This window comes from Diplotaxodon limnothrissa, linkage group LG18, assembly GCF_057381915.1.
Source record: "Diplotaxodon limnothrissa isolate DT_005_m linkage group LG18, D_limnothrissa_male_GT1.1, whole genome shotgun sequence".
Lineage (NCBI taxonomy): Eukaryota > Metazoa > Chordata > Actinopteri > Cichliformes > Cichlidae > Diplotaxodon > Diplotaxodon limnothrissa.
Window position 1 is genome coordinate 325,038 of NC_140613.1, and position 18,551 is coordinate 343,588.

At 49.3% G+C, this 18,551-nt stretch overlaps 3 protein-coding genes across 5 annotated transcripts; 2 read left to right on the forward strand and 1 right to left on the reverse strand.

The window, feature by feature from the left end:
• Positions 1-659: 659 nt before the first annotated feature.
• LOC146612686 (uncharacterized) lies at positions 660-4,675 on the reverse strand. Of its 3 annotated transcripts, none has more exons than XM_085377426.1 (8): positions 4,641-4,675; positions 3,798-4,241; positions 3,040-3,583; positions 2,910-2,970; positions 1,867-2,010; positions 1,657-1,793; positions 1,153-1,276; positions 660-854 (listed from the first exon to the last, which is right to left on the reverse strand). In XM_085377426.1, the coding sequence occupies exons 2-8, from the start codon at positions 4,188-4,190 to the stop codon at positions 701-703; spliced, it is 1,557 nt and encodes a 518-aa protein (XP_085233552.1). In that variant the 5' UTR covers positions 4,191-4,241; positions 4,641-4,675; the 3' UTR covers positions 660-700. The 3 variants fall into 3 exon arrangements, with proteins under 3 accessions (XP_085233552.1, XP_085233553.1, XP_085233551.1); XM_085377427.1 differs by having other exon boundaries at positions 1,657-1,790; positions 3,798-4,238; positions 4,641-4,663; XM_085377425.1 differs by having other exon boundaries at positions 3,798-4,238; positions 4,641-4,663.
• Positions 4,676-7,685: 3,010 nt separating this feature from the next.
• On the forward strand, positions 7,686-10,699 carry ccr9a (chemokine (C-C motif) receptor 9a). The gene is made up of 3 exons (XM_085377466.1): positions 7,686-7,725; positions 8,894-8,959; positions 9,049-10,699. Exons 2-3 carry the CDS (start codon positions 8,894-8,896, stop codon positions 10,144-10,146), a joined length of 1,164 nt encoding a protein of 387 aa, XP_085233592.1. The 5' UTR covers positions 7,686-7,725; the 3' UTR covers positions 10,147-10,699.
• A 3,366-nt stretch (positions 10,700-14,065) lies between these two features.
• Positions 14,066-18,038, forward strand: bfsp2 (beaded filament structural protein 2, phakinin). Its single transcript, XM_085377459.1, has 7 exons — positions 14,066-14,556; positions 15,003-15,085; positions 15,462-15,618; positions 16,499-16,660; positions 16,742-16,870; positions 16,964-17,196; positions 17,948-18,038. Exons 1-7 carry the CDS (start codon positions 14,113-14,115, stop codon positions 18,036-18,038), a joined length of 1,299 nt encoding a protein of 432 aa, XP_085233585.1. The 5' UTR covers positions 14,066-14,112.
• The last annotated feature ends 513 nt before the right edge of the window (positions 18,039-18,551 follow it).

Below are 18,551 nucleotides of genomic sequence, written 5' to 3' on the forward strand. Positions count from 1 at the left end.
GGGTCATATGATTGTTAGGTTTTTCTCTCTATGTATTATTGTAGGGTCTACCTTACGATATAAAGCGCCTTGAGGCGACTGTTGTTGTGATTTGGTGCTGTATAAATAAAACTGAATTGAATTGATTTCGTTTATCTTATGTGCAGTTTTGACCTGCAGAATTTCGCTGCTGGAAGTGAAACTTGAAACAAAGCTAATGTGTGAGCTAACAGGAAATGCAGATGAGGAGTGGAATCTGTTTTTAAATTGTATTTGAAAAAAGATTTTGCTAAAACATGTTTTATTGCACACATTACTGAAGCACAAAGTCTGATGCTCGTTGTCCGTCCCCCTGACGTGTGCTCAGAGTTACGTTTTTGGTTCCTGATTAATCAGAACCTGTTCAGTTCTGGCTAATTTTGAGCACTGAGTCCAGGTGAGCAGCAGGTGAGACGTCAGCTGCTTCACTCACGTTGGTCAGTTATTTCCAATGAAAATAGTATTCTAGTATTCACTGATTAATAATCAGCTGACTGTCACAGCCTTATGTGCTCATTGAGGCCTTTTCAAAGTTAAAAAGTGTTTAAGGCCTTCATATTTTCAAAGTAAAGGTCTGAGAGTGAATAAATAAGAACAGAAACTATTTTTTCTAAGCTTTTATTTTCATTAAAAAAGTCCACAAATAAAACTTTGTGCCGAGCCCCGTCACACCAGCGCATGTTCAGAACGCAGCTTGCTGGGAGGGGGCGTGGTGTCTGCGGACATGTCTCAGCAGCAGCTGGCGGTCCGGGCTCGAGTAGTCGCACTGTTGACATGGGAACGCCTCACCAGTGTGATGGCGGCGAGCATGGAGATCCAAACTCTTCTTCTGGATGCTGTTGAGAAAAACAAAAACAGGGCTACCGATTGCTTTAGTAATCTATCAGTTTTTCCACAGATTAATCAGATCACACATCAATACTGATCAATAATGAATCCTGACACAGGTGTTTCAGGACGAACTGCTCATTGGTTTCCAAACTGCAAACAACATTCGTGAAAACACAGATAAACCCTTCGATTTATGAGTCACATTCAATTTAATTTTCTATTATTCGAAATACTCGAGCAGCAGAGTTTGTGGGAGCACAGGTGTGCACCAGGTGTGTGTCAGGTGTGTGTCAGGTGTGTTACCTGCTGTAGTCACAGTGCTGACACCTGTACGGTTTCTCCTGGCTGTGAGTCCTGTAGTGTCGGAGCAGAGAGCTGCGATCGATGGACGCATACGGACACTCTGCACACCTGTACGGCTTCTCACCTGAGATCACACACGGGACGCACAACGTCACCTGACAGTCACATGACAAGGGCTCTCAGCTTTCTGTGTGTTACCTGTGTGAGTGCTAGTGTGTGTGTGTGTGTGTTACCCGTGTGAGTCCTCAGGTGTGTGTGTGTGTTACCTGTGTGAGTCCTCAGGGGTGTGTGTGTGTGTGTGTGTGTTACCCGTGTGAGTCTTCAGGTGTGTGTGTGTGTTACCGGTGTGAGTCCTCAGGGGTGTGTGTGTGTGTGTGTGTGTGTGTGTGTGTGTGTGTTACCCGTGTGAGTCCTCAGGTGTGTGTGTGTGTTACCCATGTGAGTCTTCAGGTGTGTGTGTGTGTGTGTGTGTTCCCTGTGTGAGTCCTCAGCTGTGTGTGTTACCTGTGTGAGTCCTCAGGTGTTGCAGCAGTGAGGCCTTCAGCCGGCTGCTGTAGGAGCAGTGAGGACAGGTGAACGGTTTCTCTCCCCCATGAACGCCCAGGTGACGCCTCAGAGTCAGTTTAGAGGAGAACTTCCTGCTGAGAAGAAATGCCATGACATCACCAGGTCACGTGACTCTGTGCAGTGAGGGATTATGGGTAACGTGGTTACCTGTGGCACAGCGAGCAGCTGAAGCCCGTCTGCTTCCCGCTCTCTGCTGTCAGCTGCTCGCCGTCTCCGTTCGTCCTCCTTGTGGTTTTCCTCGTGGTCTCCATGGTGACCGGCCGTGATGCGGCCCGAGCTCTGCTGGCCTGCCTGAAAACAAACACGCACACAGGCTGTGTTCCGATTGGCTGACAGACATTCAAACTGGTTTTTAATCATTTCAGATTCTCTTAGTTCATGGTTTTCCTCCCACTTTCTTAAAGTCAACAGCAACAACTCGGAGCTTCTCCCGGTCGGCTCCAGATGATGGCTATCCAGAGCTAACTGTTTTTCTGTTACTATCAAGAACTCATCAGTTTCTACCTCTCCCTCTGTGAAAAGTTTGGCTGTCATTCTTGACAGTGCACTATCCTTTAACTCTCACTCGCTCAGCATATTTCCAACTCCGCCCCTTCTTCACTCCACATGCGCCTGCTACCCTCGCCCACAGTTACCTGTCGGATCGACTACTGTAACTCGCTCTTACACAAAAATCCATCAACAAGCTTCAGCGTGTCCAGAACGCTGCTGCCCGCATTATTACTAGGACTCACCACTATTCTGAAGCAGCTTCACTGGCCGGCGGTTAAACTTCGCATTAATTTTAAAATACTCCTCTGTACATTTAAGGCAATTCATTCTCTCCACCCACCATACCTCTCTGGTTCGGTACAGATCTCCATCCCATCCTGGTGCCTCAGATCCTCCTCTTCCTGTTCCTTCCTCTCGTCTTGTTTCTATGGGGGACTTTTAGTCGCTCTGCCCCTCCACTTTGGAATCCCCCCCCGACCTCAGAAACATCACCTCATTCCCTTTTTTTAAAGTCCACCTTCTAAACCCACCTGTTCAAGACAGCCTACTGTAGAGAACCTCTCCATGCTCTTAAACTTTCTTTTATTATCACGTTTATTTCCTGGTTTTATGCCTCTTTTATTTGCTGTACAGTGTCCCTTTTAAATAAAATGTATTATTATTATTATTATTATTATTATTACTATTGTTATTATTACCTGTCAAGAAGCTCCGCCTCCTTACGCTTTGCACGTCCAATCAGCTGGCTCCTCCATCCATCTGCAGAAAACTGATCAGTGTTAGTGTTCTTATTGATTACTGATCGATGGTACAGAGCTGGGCACTCACTGTGTTTCCTTGGTTTTTCAGGAGCGCTTCTCAGCGTGCTGTTTTCGAACTTCCTGTGACAGACCGCCACCGCGGTTTTCTTCTTCTTCTCTTCCCGCTCCCTCCTCCTTTTCCTCCTCTGGCTACAGCGGCTCCTCCAGTGATGCTCCACCTCCTCCCAACTGTCGGCCATCCAGTTGCAGCGCACGCAGCCGAAACCGCCGCTGGCACGGTGTGACCTGACATGGATATCAAGCAGCCGCCGCGACGGCAGTTTTAATGGGCAGAGCAGACACAGCAGGCTGGGGGGCGGAGCCTTCGCTTTGTTGTTGGCACTGCTGTCATGTGGTTGCGTGAGCTGTGTGGACGGTGAGGAAGAAGGAAGAGGAGGAGCTCTGACTGCAGAGATCCGACACAGCCCAAGGGTCATCAGGTGGGCGGACTGCGCCAACTCCTCCTGGGAGGCGGGGGTGTCGGCCAGAGAGGATAAAGTGCTCCCCTTCAGAGTGAAGATGGAGGAGTCCTCCTCCTGCTCCTCTTCCTCTTCCTCAAAGAGTGTGGTGACCTGCATACAAACCACAAGATTAAGGTGTGGCTACCAGGTGTAAGGACACCTTCAGAATAAAATAAGATAAATAAATCAAAAAATAAATACATTTCAACTTAATTTGAAAAGCTAAATCATAAATAACCGTCTGACTATGAACTTCATATTGTTTCACCTTTTAAAATAAAAGCTCAAAATCATTCTGTTCTCTGTGTGTGTGTGAGGTTATCACCTCACAGGTGTGGGCCACCTGCAGCCCGCCCTCACTGCTGATGTCACAGGTAGCCGGGCTCAGGTTGTCCAGCATGTTGTAGAGCAGGAAGTCCTCATCTTCGTCACTCTCCTTTAGCTGATAGGGTGACGCTCCCTGCTGGAGCCCCGCCTCTGCCCCGTCCAGATAGGCGTTGGGGCGGTGCGTGAGCAGCAGGTGGCTGTTAATGGAGGCTTTGATGCCACAGGTGAACTGACAGAGCTTACAGCGATAAAGCTCCACCAGGAAGGACTCCACTAGCCCCGCCCCCACGCCCTCCACCTCAGCACAGTACAGGCTGGAGCTCACAGCTCCGCCCCCCAACTGCAGGGTCACAGGGCTGATGTCACGGTACCGCTGCTTCACCCACGACATCGCTATGACATCACCATGACATCACGGTGTGAGGTCCGTCCTTTGGCCCTGCTGGGACACAGTCAGTGTAAATAGGATTTATCTAAAAAAAAAACGCCTGAATTCAAACACTGACCAATCAGAGCGCAGCAGAACCGAACATCCGTCCAGATATCAGCAGCAGTCTTCGTTATGCTACTTTATTCCACAGTCCCAGTACTCTGACTACTCTGAGTACTTAGAGTACCAACCCCTCTGCTTGATGACGAAACGTACGTTAAGCGGAATGATTGGCTGATCTAGGGCAGCGCGTTCGCCGTCCGCTTTAGCTAGGCTCGCGCGGGAAATGCAAAGACGCGGAGAAGGCTAGCAGGCTAACGGTGTTTCAGAGCAGGAACGAATCGATACGTCACTAATAGATCAATAAATGAGCTCCCAGGTGAGACTGCGGAGCGTCTCACTAAAACTCACCTGCTCCTCTTTGTTTACATCCGCTCCTATTTCTTCTTCTACGGCTTATTCGGCTCCTCGGAGCCCGCCGGCCGCTCTGCTGCCCCCAGAGGAGGCTTTAAAACCGACAGCACAGAGCTCAGGCGAGAGCACGAACCACACCGGCTCCCTGTTTTCAGGATTACACAAAATCTGTCGGACGTCACACTGTTCAGATTATCAGATTACATGAGATTAACTTCAGTTCACTCTTTCACAATAAAAGCTCCAAAAGTTTTGTTTGTTTTAGTTTAAATCTGGCTTTTAAGTCCAGCATAACTTTTGCACTGTCCACTCCTGCTGTGACAAAACAAATTTCCCACGTGTGGGACTAATAAAGGTTATCTTATCTTATCTTTATAACATTTATTTGTTTTTATGTCAGATGATGCTGGGGGGGTCACATGTCTCTATGGTAACCATATGCGTTAACAGCAGAAGAGAAATGAGGAGAAAATCAGGTCACGTGACCTGGCTGTTTTTTCCTGTCTAACAGGAAGTGTTTGACAGACGTCAGTGAAACAGGAATCAGCCGCATAGCGTGACAGCAAGTTCACACTGTGCAGTGTTGCATGACAAGCTGTGACCGCACACTCACAGACACATACACACGTGTTTGCCCACGTTGGTGGTCCTCAGAGCGCTTCTCTCTGTTACATAATCAAGAAGGTTTATCCATAAACTGCAGGAATGTCTTAAAGACATAAAGACCTGGATGGCCGCTAACTTTCTGCTTCTTAATTCAGATCAAACTGAGGTTATTGTACTCGGCCCTGAAAACCTTAGAAATATGGTATCTAAGCAGATTCTTCCTCTGGGTGGCATTACCTTGGCCTCCAGTAACGCTGTGAGGAACCTTGGAGTCATGTTTGACCAGGACATGTCCTTCAATGCACATATTAAACAAATATGTAAGACTGCTTTCTTCCATTTGTGCAACATCTCTAAAGTTAGAAATATCCTGTCTCAGAGTGACGCTGAAAAACTAGTTCATGCATTTATTACTTCCAGGCTGGACGACTGTAATTCATTATTATCAGGAAGTCCTAAAAACTCCCTGAAAAGCCTTCAGCTGATCCAAAATGCTGCAGCAAGAGTCCTGACAGGGACTAGAAAGAGAGAGCAGATTTCTCCTGTTTTGGCTTCCTGTTAAATCCAGAATTCAAAATCCTGCTCCTCACATACAAGGTCTTAAATAATCAGGCCCCATCGTATCTTAATGACCTTGTAGTACCATATCACCCTATTAGAGCACTTCGCTCTCGCTCTGCAGGCCTACTTGTTGTTCCTAGAGTATTTAAAAGTAGAATGGGAGGCAGAGCCTTCAGTTTTCAGGCCCCTCTTCTGTGGAACCAGCTTCCAGTTTGGATTCAGGAGACAGACACTATCTCTACTTTCAAGATTAGGCTTCAAACTTTCCTTTTTGCTAAAGCATATAGTTAGGGCTGGACCAGGTGACCCTGAATCCTCCCTTAGTTATGCTGCAATAGACGTAGGCTGCCGGGGATTCCCAGTGAATCAGGCTCAGTCCCTCCCTAATCCTGGTTCTGTTTTAGAGGGAGTTCTTCCGCCTCACTGATTGCGGAGGGGGTGGTGTGGATGTTGGGGTCATCTCTCTGTACTGGGGGTTGTTACCTGTCAGTATGAAGCACGTGTTGTGCACAGGTGACATGACGTGAACTGTGTCCCGGTTTTGTGCTTTCACAGGCTGAAGGTGTGCAGGAGCCCTTTAAGGTAATGTGCTCACAAGTCACGGAAACTGCTGCCAGTCTGTGTTTGTCACCTTAAACAGGAAGTAGAGATAAGCAGAGAAGAACAACATGTTCAGTGTGTGTGACCACAGATACCTCAGTACTACTACCACTCCAGCTGGTACAACACTTCTCACTGCAGACGTGAGGCACCGTGTCGGCCCGGAGCGAGGGGGGGAGGGGGGCGTTTAGGTCAGAGCGAGACAGTCGTGGGTTGTCTCTGATATTAGGGAATGTTTGTTGTCATGGATACAGTGGTCGGCAGGCAGTGAGAGTGATGTTTGAAACAGGAAACGATTTAAATGTGTGTAGTTTTGGTTCAGCGTGGCAGGATGATTCATACAAAGCCCAACAAATCTGACCCCTCCCCCCAACACTTACACTCATTCTGGGAAGAAGTGTGCCCTCCTCCAGGTGCACAGACCAGGGCCGAATGTCATCATTTCTTCAGTGTGTTTAGCTTTAGCTTTGTGACTTTGTTGTTTTTAAATATTTGTTTGGGCGGCTTTATTTTGAAGGCTACAGTGAAGAGTGACAGGAAAGCAGAGGGACGAGATGCGGCAAAGGGCCGCGGGTTGGATTCAAACCCAGGCCGGCCGCTTTCAGCCATGCGGCCACCTGTGAATGTCGTCTTTGATTGCTCAGGTAGAAAGTTGTACAAGTCAAACTGCACCCAGATCAGTTTCACACCCAGGCGGATCTGTGAGTATAACCTGCAGCAGCTTCGTGTCTGTGACACAGAGCAGCAGAAACCTGAGGAAATGTCACCAACTGCATTCTGGGTAACCTCTCAGGCTTCACCATGTGAGCCCGGGCGAGTCCCGGTGTGTGACGCTGCTTCTGTTTTCAGTTCTTAGGAGCTCCCGGGTTCAGCCAGCTGATTTTCCCCGACTTCCTCTTTGTGGTGTCCGAGCTTCTCTTTTCATTTTCCTTTAAACTCTCCTCAAAACAGCTCAGCACCTACAAAAGGCCTCCTTTGTACCACAGTGCTGTGCAGAAGTCATCTCCTTACATGTTGCTGTGATACATGGAAATATCAGCCAATAGCAGAGTTTGTACAACTCTAACCAGCTGTAAGTAAATATTTGTTGTTATTCTCAAGGGTTCGGATTCAGGATCATTGGATTCTGGGGGTCTAACATTCAGGGATGTTGATGCGTTCGTGCTCACTGTCTACTCGTTATGAAATCGTAGCCACTCCTCTTAGACAGCTGATGTAACTTCTGCTTTCATACGTCACTTTTGTGGTCTAACGGACTTAGAGTGCAAAAAGCGCCAAACAGCGAGACACACCAGAGACGACGAGACGCCTGACGGTGAGTCCACGCCTGTCTGTCTGTGTCTGGTCTTTGTTTCATGGGGAAAGCGGCGAGCTGCAGACTTTGATTTCCGAGCGCAGTGTAAAGATGTTTTTCACTTCATCATTAACCATCCCATAATAGTCTAGTTGTGAGCAGATCTCAGATCGCCTCACCACAGACTCTGAGATTTCAGATGATGTTTCTGGTTTTAGTGGTTCTAACAGGCACACGACGATAAATAACTGCTCGTACTGCAGCACTTTTAATTTCTCTTTGCTATTTGGGACCCGATGAATGTAAAACACAGAATTACCAGATTTGTGTTTCTGGGAAAAATGAGATCCACATATGAGGACTTTCATTTTACATTTCAATAGAACAGTAGCAGCATAATGTCCTGTAAGTGGATATCAGGCTCCTGTAGAGCAAAATTTAGTATTTTGGTCTAAATAACCCAAAATGTGACGTCCACATATGTGGACGCAGGTCCTAGGAGGACCAGGAGATTTGTGACTCACAGACACGTCTGGAGAATTTAAAGTACTCTGGGATCAGTAAAATTATTAATACCACAGTCTTAAATGACCCAAACACTCAAAGTTAGGTACTCTGTGTGCAGACCTATGTGAGACGAAGAGCTTAAACTTTAAAGTGGTCAAACCGAGGACTCATTTTTATGCCTGAAACATTCAAACAGTCGAGTTTTCAGTGTTTGAGCACGTGATCCGCTTTAATCCTCAGCTTCATTTAAAGAAACGAGTTCTTTAATGTCTGTGAGTTTGACGGTTACACGTTTCACAGCACTTATATTCACCCCAAGGCTTTTATTTTGGTAAAGCTATTGTACGGGGGTACTTTTATAGTGTAGGATCAGGGCTCAGTAGTACTATTTAAAAGTACAATACAGTTTGTAACAGAGTAACAGAGTAAAAGTACTTCAAAGAGAGTAAAAATATGTCCTTTGTCCTACACTGACTAAAAACAACGTGCAGAAAGTGAAGCAACACAGACATGAGTCAACAGCAACAACGTCACAAACTACAAAAAGCATGTGACCAGCGAGCGTAGGAGGAGCGGCGCCAGGCGGCTTTAGCTTGTTCTTTTATTTTGTTTCCTCTTTTTGGAGGTTTTGTTTGTGTGAAACTCGCTGCACCTTTTCTAACCCGAACACCTGTGTTTGTAGATGGATGACCTTTTCACCATGAATGTGACCTCCATGGATGACATCATCACAACAATGATCACAGAGGTAACGAACCCTGATTATTTATTGATTTATCCAAGTATGTATCAGCAGAGTGCTCAGGTGTGCTCAGGTGTGCTGTCTCTGTCCATCAGGAGCCGTCTGCTTTCAATCCCTCGGCCACCTCTGACAACTATGACTACTCAGGGGACTACGGAGACGACTTGCTGTGCGACCGGGAGTCGGTGCGGGTGTTCAGGAGTCACTATGAGCCACCGCTCTTCTGGATGATCGCCCTGGTGGGCGGAGCCGGGAACCTGGCCGTGGTGTGGATCTACCTGAACTTCCGGCGCCGGCTGAAGACGATGACCGACGTGTACCTGCTGAACCTGGCCGTGGCCGACCTGCTGTTCCTGGTCACGCTGCCGCTGTGGGCGGCCGAGGCGTCGCACAGCTGGATCTTCGGCACCTCCCTCTGCAAAATAAACTCCGCCCTCTACAAGGTGAACCTGTTTAGCAGCATGTTGCTGCTTACCTGCATTAGCGTGGACCGTTACATTGCCATCGTGCAGACCACAAAGGCGCACAACTCGCAGGTGGAGCGCCTGCGCTGCAGCCGTTTGGTGTGCGCGGGGGTGTGGCTGCTTGCACTGCTCCTTGCCACGCCCGAGCTGGTATTTGCTGCCCCCGCAAAGGTGGAAGGGAGGACGCAGGACTACTGCCGTATGGTGTTCCCGCCCCACCTGGGGAACAACACCAAGATCCTGGTACTGTCCCTGCAGGTGAGCATGGGCTTCTGCCTGCCCTTCATCGTCATGGCCTTCTGTTACAGCGTCATCGTCGCCACGCTGCTCAAGACCCAGGGCTTCCAGAAGCACAAGGCCATGCGTGTCATCCTGGCGGTGGTGGTGGCGTTCGTTGTGTCGCAGCTGCCTTACAACAGCGTGCTGGTGATGGAGGCGGTGCAGGCCTCCAACATCACCATCACGAACTGCGATCACCTGAAGGCCTTTGATAAGGCGGGGCAGGTGCTGAAGAGTCTGGCCTACATGCACGCCTGCCTCAACCCCTTCCTCTACGTCTTCGTGGGCTCACGGTTCCGCCGTGACGTGGTGCACCTGCTGCGCTGCTGCCGCTGCGTGCCACCCGTCACCAAGATTCAGCTGTCCACCAAGTCCAGCAGGAGCCCGCTGAGCTCCACCCGAGCCTCGGTGATGTCTGACAGCGAAACCTCGCAGGCGCTGTCGCTGTAGAAACCGTCACCGCGTAACTTCCTGTTTGTGCCAGGGCAGCTGTACAGCAGACGCCTCGATCGCAGGAAGAGTTTTTAAGAAGCTTTGATTCAACACATGTGCTGCTTCACCCTAACATCCACCCACAGACAGTCATAGCCCGCTCACCTGAGAACACCTTCACCTCAGAGCACAGGACAGGTGGAGGCTGGGCGCGCCTGCTGGTTACAGCTTTTACAGTTTTGGGGAAAACAAAAAGAAACCTTTGTAATGAGAATGTAAAACCTCCACATCATTTTCTGAGCCAGGACTTTTCCAGGTGTTTCCAGGACTTTTCAGGGCTTGCTTATACAGTAAACATGAAGCTGTTTTTAAATGTGACGTTTTAGCTGCTGTATCAGAGACGGGACCGGTCTCCTCGCTGCGTTTGAACAGAAACTGAGCCAAAGCTGAAATGTGACTAATGCTGTATATAACCCTGTTTGTGTGTTTGTGTGAGTGTGTGAGTGTGTGTGCGTCACACCAATGTAAATGTTTTGGTTTTCTGAGTTATGAAAATAAAGTGTGAGAGAAAAACGGGGAAGTTGATGAAACGCTGTCGCACTCTTTTCTTCACATCCTTCCTTCTCTCATCCTGTTTATGATCTTTGTTCTGCAAACACACCTCAGCAGCTTCACTGCACACACAGCAGTGAACAAGTACAACACACACAGCTACTCTTAGTACCATTGATGTTAAGTTAGACTCTTTTTCTCTAATTGATCTTTCTGAGTTAACTTCAATAATTACTTCCTCCAAACCATCAATGTGTCTTTTAGACCCCATTCCTACAAAACTGCTCAAAGAAGTCCTGCCATTAATTAATGCTTCGATCTTAAATATGATCAACCTATCTCTAATAATCGGCTATGTACCACAGGCCTTCAAGCTGGCTGTAGTTAAACCTTTACTCAAAAAGCATCTCTAGACCCAGCAGTCTTAGCTAATTATAGGCCAATCTCCAACCTTCCTTTCATATCAAACATCCTTGAAAGAGTAGTTGTCAAACAGCTAACAGATCATCTGCAGAGGCTTATTTGAAGAGTTTCAGTCAGGTTTCAGAGCTCATCACAGCACAGAAACAGCTTTAGTGAAGGTTACAAATGATCTTCTTATGGCCTCTGACAGTGGACTCATCTCTGTGCTTGTCCTGCTAGACCTCAGTGCAGCGTTCGATACTGTCGACCATAATATCCTATTAGAGCGATTAGAACATGCTGTAGGTATTACAGGTACTGCGCTGCAGTGGTTTGTATCATATCTATCTAATAGACTCCAGTTTGTGCATATAAATGGAGAGTCCTCTTCACACACTGAGGTTAATTATGGAGTTCCACAGGGTTCAGTGCTAGGACCAATTCTGTTTCAGGGCTCTGCAGATGAATGAGTCTGAGAGAACAGACGAGACATCTGTGAGACGCCATCGTCTTATTTTACTCTTGTTTTTACAGCGGGGATTGCGACATGTCTCTTTCTCTAACCTCAAAATCATTACATCACATCCTCTCTGAGGCTCAGTGATGGGAGGCTGAGAAAAAGGAAGCTGACCTCAGGTCTGTGTGGTGTCATATTCTCATGGGTCACTGGGACAAAAACAAAATGTGACAGACAGAGAAGTGAAAACCAGAAAAGCTCGCTGACTGGCACGCCACAGTGCTCAAACGCAAAGGTCAGGCCTGTTCCAGGATCCTGCTGCGAGCTGAGGTGTTGATCCCAGAAGAAAACAGCCAGCCGCCCTCACAGAGGAAGTGCTAAGCCCCGCCCATCACACTGGTCAGAGGGCTTTGAACCAAGAAACTGCTGCCTCTTATCACTCATTAGTCACGTTGCCCACTCACGCAACACGTGCACGCTAACACAGTCAGTGTGTGTGTGTTCTCACTGTGACCACAGAGCACATACATCTGCACTGCCCCTGCTGAACATCTGGCCAACATGTGGCCCACATCTGCAGCTCTGGGCCACAGTTGGGTGTGCCTGACGTCTTGCGGTCGCAGCTGTGCCTCACGTGGGCCAGGAGTCAGGTGCTTTGTGACATCTGGGTCATGCAAACATGACCTCTGGGCCATGAGGGGCACAGTTACCTGAGCTCTGAGCGGCCAGGTGCTGTAAACAGCTGAGAGGACCAGTTCACCCGAGCGTCACTTACATGCGGTGCTTCCTTTAACGACTGACGACGCTCTGCTGTGCTTGGCTCAGTGGCGCCACCGCCGACTTTTTATCTTTGACGTTGTTTATAGATGCAGATCTGAGCGTGCTCAGAACCTGGACCAGAAAGAGTCCGACGCTGGAAACTACTATCCTATGAACTGGATCTCTGATTGATGATGACTTACTGTGGTTTAAGGCGTGTCCCACCTGACCATTGCAGGTGTTCCTGCAGCTCCCTGCTGTCGTAATAAGTCAAGCACAGTTAGGAGGTCGAGGCTGAGTTTGATCTCCAAAAGCTTCCTCAAATCTATCCAGAGCAGCTGAATCTTCACTCACACTGCAAACACGTGTTCCTCCAGCTTCAGGTGATATTCCCAGGTACGACACCGTGATCCACAAACGCAGCTTTCTGTCCGAGGTGGATCTAAAGGATGGGAGCAGACATTTGTCTTGAAAGGTTTGGAGGACGGCGCTGCAGGAGGTTTCTAAAGGGATTCATGGTTGGAATCTGGACACCAGAAACCAGAGTTCAGATTAAAGGTGTTTGGAAGCTGAAAGTGATGACTGGGTCTGCTTTACAGGGTGGATGAGACGGGCTTTTACCCTCAGAAGTCCAACGCATCTTTTAGCAGCTGGGAAACTTTCAACTGCTGCGTTGGCATTCACCACTTCCTGCCAACCGCAAAGCACTTCCTGCTGAGATTCAGCACAAACAATCTGACAAAACCTGAACAGACGGCCCAGGTGTTTCCACGCAGACAAACAGCTCTGTGTTTGCTGCCATGGTAACGGCCCGGCGACAAACACTCAAAGATTACACGAAGCTAAAAACGGCTGGGCCAACATCTGCCAGCTAGCGAGACGATGCGAAGGGTTCAGGTCTCTGTGAGAGACTGTGAGGGCAAAACAGCGACGAAGAAGCAGTGACTGCGTCCTCTACAGGAGCACAGCAGAGAGGCCGAACCACTGCATGAACTCCTCCACCTTCTCTGAGCTTACGGTGGAATGAGGCTGGGAGGAAGCTGCAGTTTGACCAATCAGGAGCAGTGTGCGGGGCGTGGGGATTAGCACGCATGCAGGTGTAACTGGAACACCTGTGAAGGCCTTAATGCTGAAGCACACCTGCAGGTTCAGGAGCAGCCGCTGCCTTTCAGACCTGAATGCGTCTGCCTCAGTTCAGCCCGAGCTCCGCCCACTAAAACCCCTGGAGCTTTAGGAACCCAACGACACCACGACAACATCTGGCTTCAAACAAGAAACCATGCTGCTGAAACTTTATTTAAACATGTAGATTAAACTTTATTACCTTCATGAATAATGGCGTTGCCTTCATTTTTGTGCTCGTGTGTCATGTTTTGAGGGTTTTCCCAGGAAACATGAAGAACAAGTCTGTTTATCAAAACAGGAAGTTTATTCATCGCAGCTGTTTCTACTAAACTTTATTTAAAGAGTTCTTTACCTGTTTAACAGCAGATATTCTTTATTGATCTGAAACAGCAGTGATGATCTAACCCTCATCTGCTCTGTTTATAAACAGTGTGTGTGTGTGTGTGTGTGTGTGTGTGTGTGTGTGTGTGTGTGTGTCATGTGACCCAGACAGGCTTCAGGACCCTTCCTGCCCCCCCCCGCGTGCTCGCTCTGCTGCCTCAGCTCTTTCAGACTCTTTGTTTCAACAAAAGCTCCAAACACAAACGCTGGCTGAACAAAAGCAGCCATGTTTCCAGAGCAGCCATCCTCGCATAAATCCCGGTAGCGAGCGGGTCTGAGCGGTTTGACACTGGCAGGTGCTGATCGTCATGCCTCTGCCCCGACGCCGCTCATCCTTCCTCGGACAGACGGCCGCCGAGCGTCCACCCTCTGCCTCCTGCGGGAGAATGGGCTCGGCAGGCACCTCTGCCCCTCGCGGCGTCTTTGTAGGCTCCACCCCACTAGCGAGTGTCCCCTCTGGCCTGGGGACGCGGGTGTCACGGCGAGCTCTGGGCATCAGCAGCGTGTTCCTGCAGGGGATGAGGAGCAGCACAACACCAGTGCTGCCCCGAGGCAGCGAGCGAGCAGCGGGGAGCGGTGCGGCGGCAGCGGGACTGAACAGCTGTTTGATGGAATACCGCGACAAAGTGAGAGCGCTGGAACAGCTGAACCAACAGCTGGAGGAGCAGATCCGCCTCTGCCTGGACCGCAAGGCCTCGAGCGCCGGAGCTTGGGGACCCCTCAGGAGGGAGTGGGAGGAGGTTTACAGACAGGTGAGGGGGAGGGTCTAAACACCTGGCTCCATCTCCACACCATCCTTCATCCTATCGGCATGCTGCTCTCTGAGGTCAAAGGTCAACTCAGGCCTCTCCTTTCTTAGATCGTGGTGACAGTGACGCGTACGGTCCACGTGCCTCGCCTAAAAAATCCTAAAATACAAAAGTCACCTGAGGCAAAAAAGTGAACCTAAAAAGTGTGCACGAGCAGCCGTGCACGAGCAGCCACGTTACGTCAGCTGATTCCTCCACAGATAAACATGTTCTGAGGTGTGAGAACAGAAACTAAGTATTCGGTGTTTGAGTCTTGCTGCTGTTTTTATTGGATCACCTGAGATCAGGTTAGGCTGCGGGGGCGTTACACTAAAGGTAACGCGTGGAGATAACGATGCCCCCCGCTGGCTGCAGCCACTCTCAGCTCTGTTTTCCCACACTCTGTGCAGGTCAGTGAAGCCATCCTGGACAACGCCCGGCTGATGCTGCAGACAGAGAACGTGCAGGCCAACGCTGAGGATTTCAAGGACAGGTCAGAGGTCAAACTCACACTGTGATCAGCAGTGAGCTGAAATGTGGCAGTGATCAGTGACAGACCTTCTGTCAGTAAACAGCAGCGTGAATGTGAAGTGATGGTTTCTTTTGGTCTGAGGTGATCACATGGTGCCCTTGTGTGGCTGCTGGAGGGTACAGCAGACACAATCATCAACCACATTATTCATTATTTTTAAGCACTGATCATAGACTTTATCTAAAAAACAACCCCAACATGGAGCATCTGGTGATCAATAACCAGCCTCCTGCCCTGTGAGTCTCTCCTCCATGTTGTCCTGCGGCTGGTGGTCCTAGTTCTGTTCAGGAACCAGGACCATCAGCTGCAGGCATAGTGACTGTGGCTCCCCCTGCAGGTTCGAGAACGAGCAACCGTTCCGTCGGGCAGTGGAGGAGGAGATTAGCTCGCTGTACAAAGTGATTGATGAGGCGAACCTGACGAAGGCGGAGCTTGAGGAGCAGATGGAGAACATGAGGGCGGAGCTACGCAGTCTGGAGCACAACCATGAGCAGGTCCCACCAAACTCTGTTCAAAAATCTCCCAATTTAAGCTGCGGCAGCAGATGATGTCACCATTTAGAGAAAGGCTGAAAAACTAAATCTTAGAATTTAAGCTTTTTTAAATAAAAAAAAAGTAGAATAAGAAGAGTGACAGCAGCCACACAGTAGAGCTAGAGTCAGAACTGTGACAGCGGAGACACAGTAGAGTGAGAGTAGAGTCAGAAGAGTGACAGCAGCCACACATTAGAGTCAGAAGAGTGACAGCGGAGACACAGTAGAGTGAGAGTAGAATCAGAAGACTGACAGCAGACACACAGTAGAGTCAGAGTAAAGTCAGAAGAGTGACAGCGGAGACACAGTAGAGTCAGAGTAAAGCCAGAAGAGTGACAGCGGAGACACAGTAGAGTCAGAAGAGTGACAGCGGAGACACAGTAGAGTCAGAGTAGAGCCAGAAGAGTGACAGCGGAGACACAGTAGAGTCAGAGTAGAGTCAGAAGAGTGACAGCGGAGACACAGTAGAGTCAGAGTAGAGTCAGAAGAGTGACAGCGGAGACACAGTAGAGTCAGAAGAGTGACAGCGGAGACACAGTAGAGTCAGAGTAGAGTCAGAAGAGTGACAGCGGAGACACAGTAGAGTCAGAGTAGAGCCAGAAGAGTGACAGCGGAGACACAGTAGAGTCAGAGTAGAGCCAGAAGAGTGACAGCGGAGACACAGTAGAGTCAGAGTAGAGTCAGAAGAGTGACAGCGGAGACACAGTAGAGTCAGAGTAGAGCCAGAAGAGTGACAGCGGAGACACAGTAAAGTCAGAGTAGACTCAGAGCACGTGTGGCAGGTGTGATCTTCCTTTAGCTGGCTAAGGTCATGTGAGCTGACCACTTCTTCTCTGAGCAGGATGTGCGGATCCTGTACAGTCAGATGGCGGGACGTGATGTGGACGAGCCCGACGCGCCCATAGAAACCAGTCTGGACCAGATCTTGGCCTATATCAGGAGCCACTGGGAGAAAGTGATGGAGAAGAGCAGGGCTGAGACTGACACCTACCTGGACTGTAAAGTAAGGTCCTCTCACCTGCACAGGTGTGCCAAGGTGTGTGTGTGTGGGCGTGTCTGACCTGTGGCGGTGTGTGTCCTGCAGGAGGCACAGTGCGTGAGCAGCAAGCTGAGTCCAGAGGAGGAACAGGTGGAGGCGCTGAAGGCTGAGTGCAGTGACACCGGCTGTAAGATCCAGAGTCTGCAGGCGGAGACCGAGTCTATCAGAGCCCTGGTGAGCCACATGGCAAGCAAGATCTGCACAGATCAATAAGCGATCAATAACCTGATCGAGTTCCCACTAACTGGTTAAATACACTCTCTGCAGAAACGCGGTCTGGAGAACTCGCTGAGCGACGCCCGTCACTGGCACGACATGGAGCTCCAGAATCTCGGCTCGGTGGTGGCCAAGCTGGAGGCGGAGCTAGCCGACATACGCAGTGAAATCGAACAGCAGCGTCGCGACTACGACACGTTGCTGAGCAACAAGCAACGGCTAGAGCAGGAGATCGACTTGTACCACGGCATCCTGGACGGCGAGGAGAACCGCTTCGAGACGCTGTGAGTCGTCGACACAGAACACAGACGTTACCAGAGCAAGCCTGGTCATTAGTCAGCGCACACACCTGCTAATCAGTAACATCCCATCAGAATCCTCTCAGCAGTCACATCTTTTTGTCTTCTTAGGCATGGCAAGGCAAATTTATTTGTATAGCACAATTCAACAACAAAGTGATTCAAAGTGCTTTACAGAGACATTAGAAACAAAAACAAATAAAAAGCATGGAGCATTCTTAGATACGAAGATGTTTTTATGTGTGTGTGTATAAGAGGTGTGCGCATGTGCACGTGTCTGCATGCATGCGTTTGTGTGTGCGGGGGGGGGACTTACTCTAAAGGTCACAGAGTGCCTCGTACACTCGGTCATGTGACCAAGCATTCACGGGAGCGCGTGATGGATTTCCCTTAAATTTGATTAAAATCAGGGTTCATACCTCAACACAGAGCAGAGGTCAGAGGTCACAGCAATGATGTCACAGTAATGTCACAGCATAACAGCCTCCTGCTACAGTTTGTAGAAAACACACATTTATATATTTGTGTCAGTGTTCATAAATTCTCACAGGAATTTCTGTTATTACTTCAGCCCACCTGCAGGGGGTGGGGCCGCACTTTGGGACTGATGTAGACGTTTCCAGAATCAGCTGATGAAGGATGTCGGCACTGCGAGCAACACGAAATATGAATTAGACTCAGTCTGACTGTTAAAGGAGATTCTGGGTAAAACTAACACAAACACTTACCTGTCCAGGTGTTCAGATCTTCACTCAGAGCCCGAGGGAGCTGCTGCTCCAGACTCCAGGAGCAACCCTCCAGGATCTCCAGGACCTGCAGCACAGTGACCCCAGAGGAAAGCCTGAGCAGGCTGACCCGGTCTACCTGTGCAGGTGTGGAGGATGCTGGAAGTGCAGTGTGCGTTTCAGCTGCTCGGTGTGGATGTGACGTGTTGTAACGGTCTTCAGGTGAACCTGCCGAGAACACCTGAGGACCCGCCTGAGCCCGACTGGACCTGAGACTCGTGTTGCTCTGTGTTAATAAAAGTGAATGTGACGGTGCATTCAGGAGCTCCTTGTTTCTTTCAAACTCAAATAAAGGTGTGAGAATGACGTCAGCGTGTCACAGAACGCCCTTGACTATATGCAGAGCTCCCGCCCTCCAGCCGGCGCTCACAGCTCCGAAGCATCAACACCAACTTTGCGCAGGAGTGAGCACATCTCAGCTCGTCCTGGTGGTGCTTGTCATTTTGTGTGAGGGTGGTGCCTCACAGGGGTGCAGTGATGGCTGACGGCCTCGCCGAATCCCCCGGTAAGAACAGAGAGGAAACAAAGTTTCTGTAGAAGGTTCCTGATAGCGAG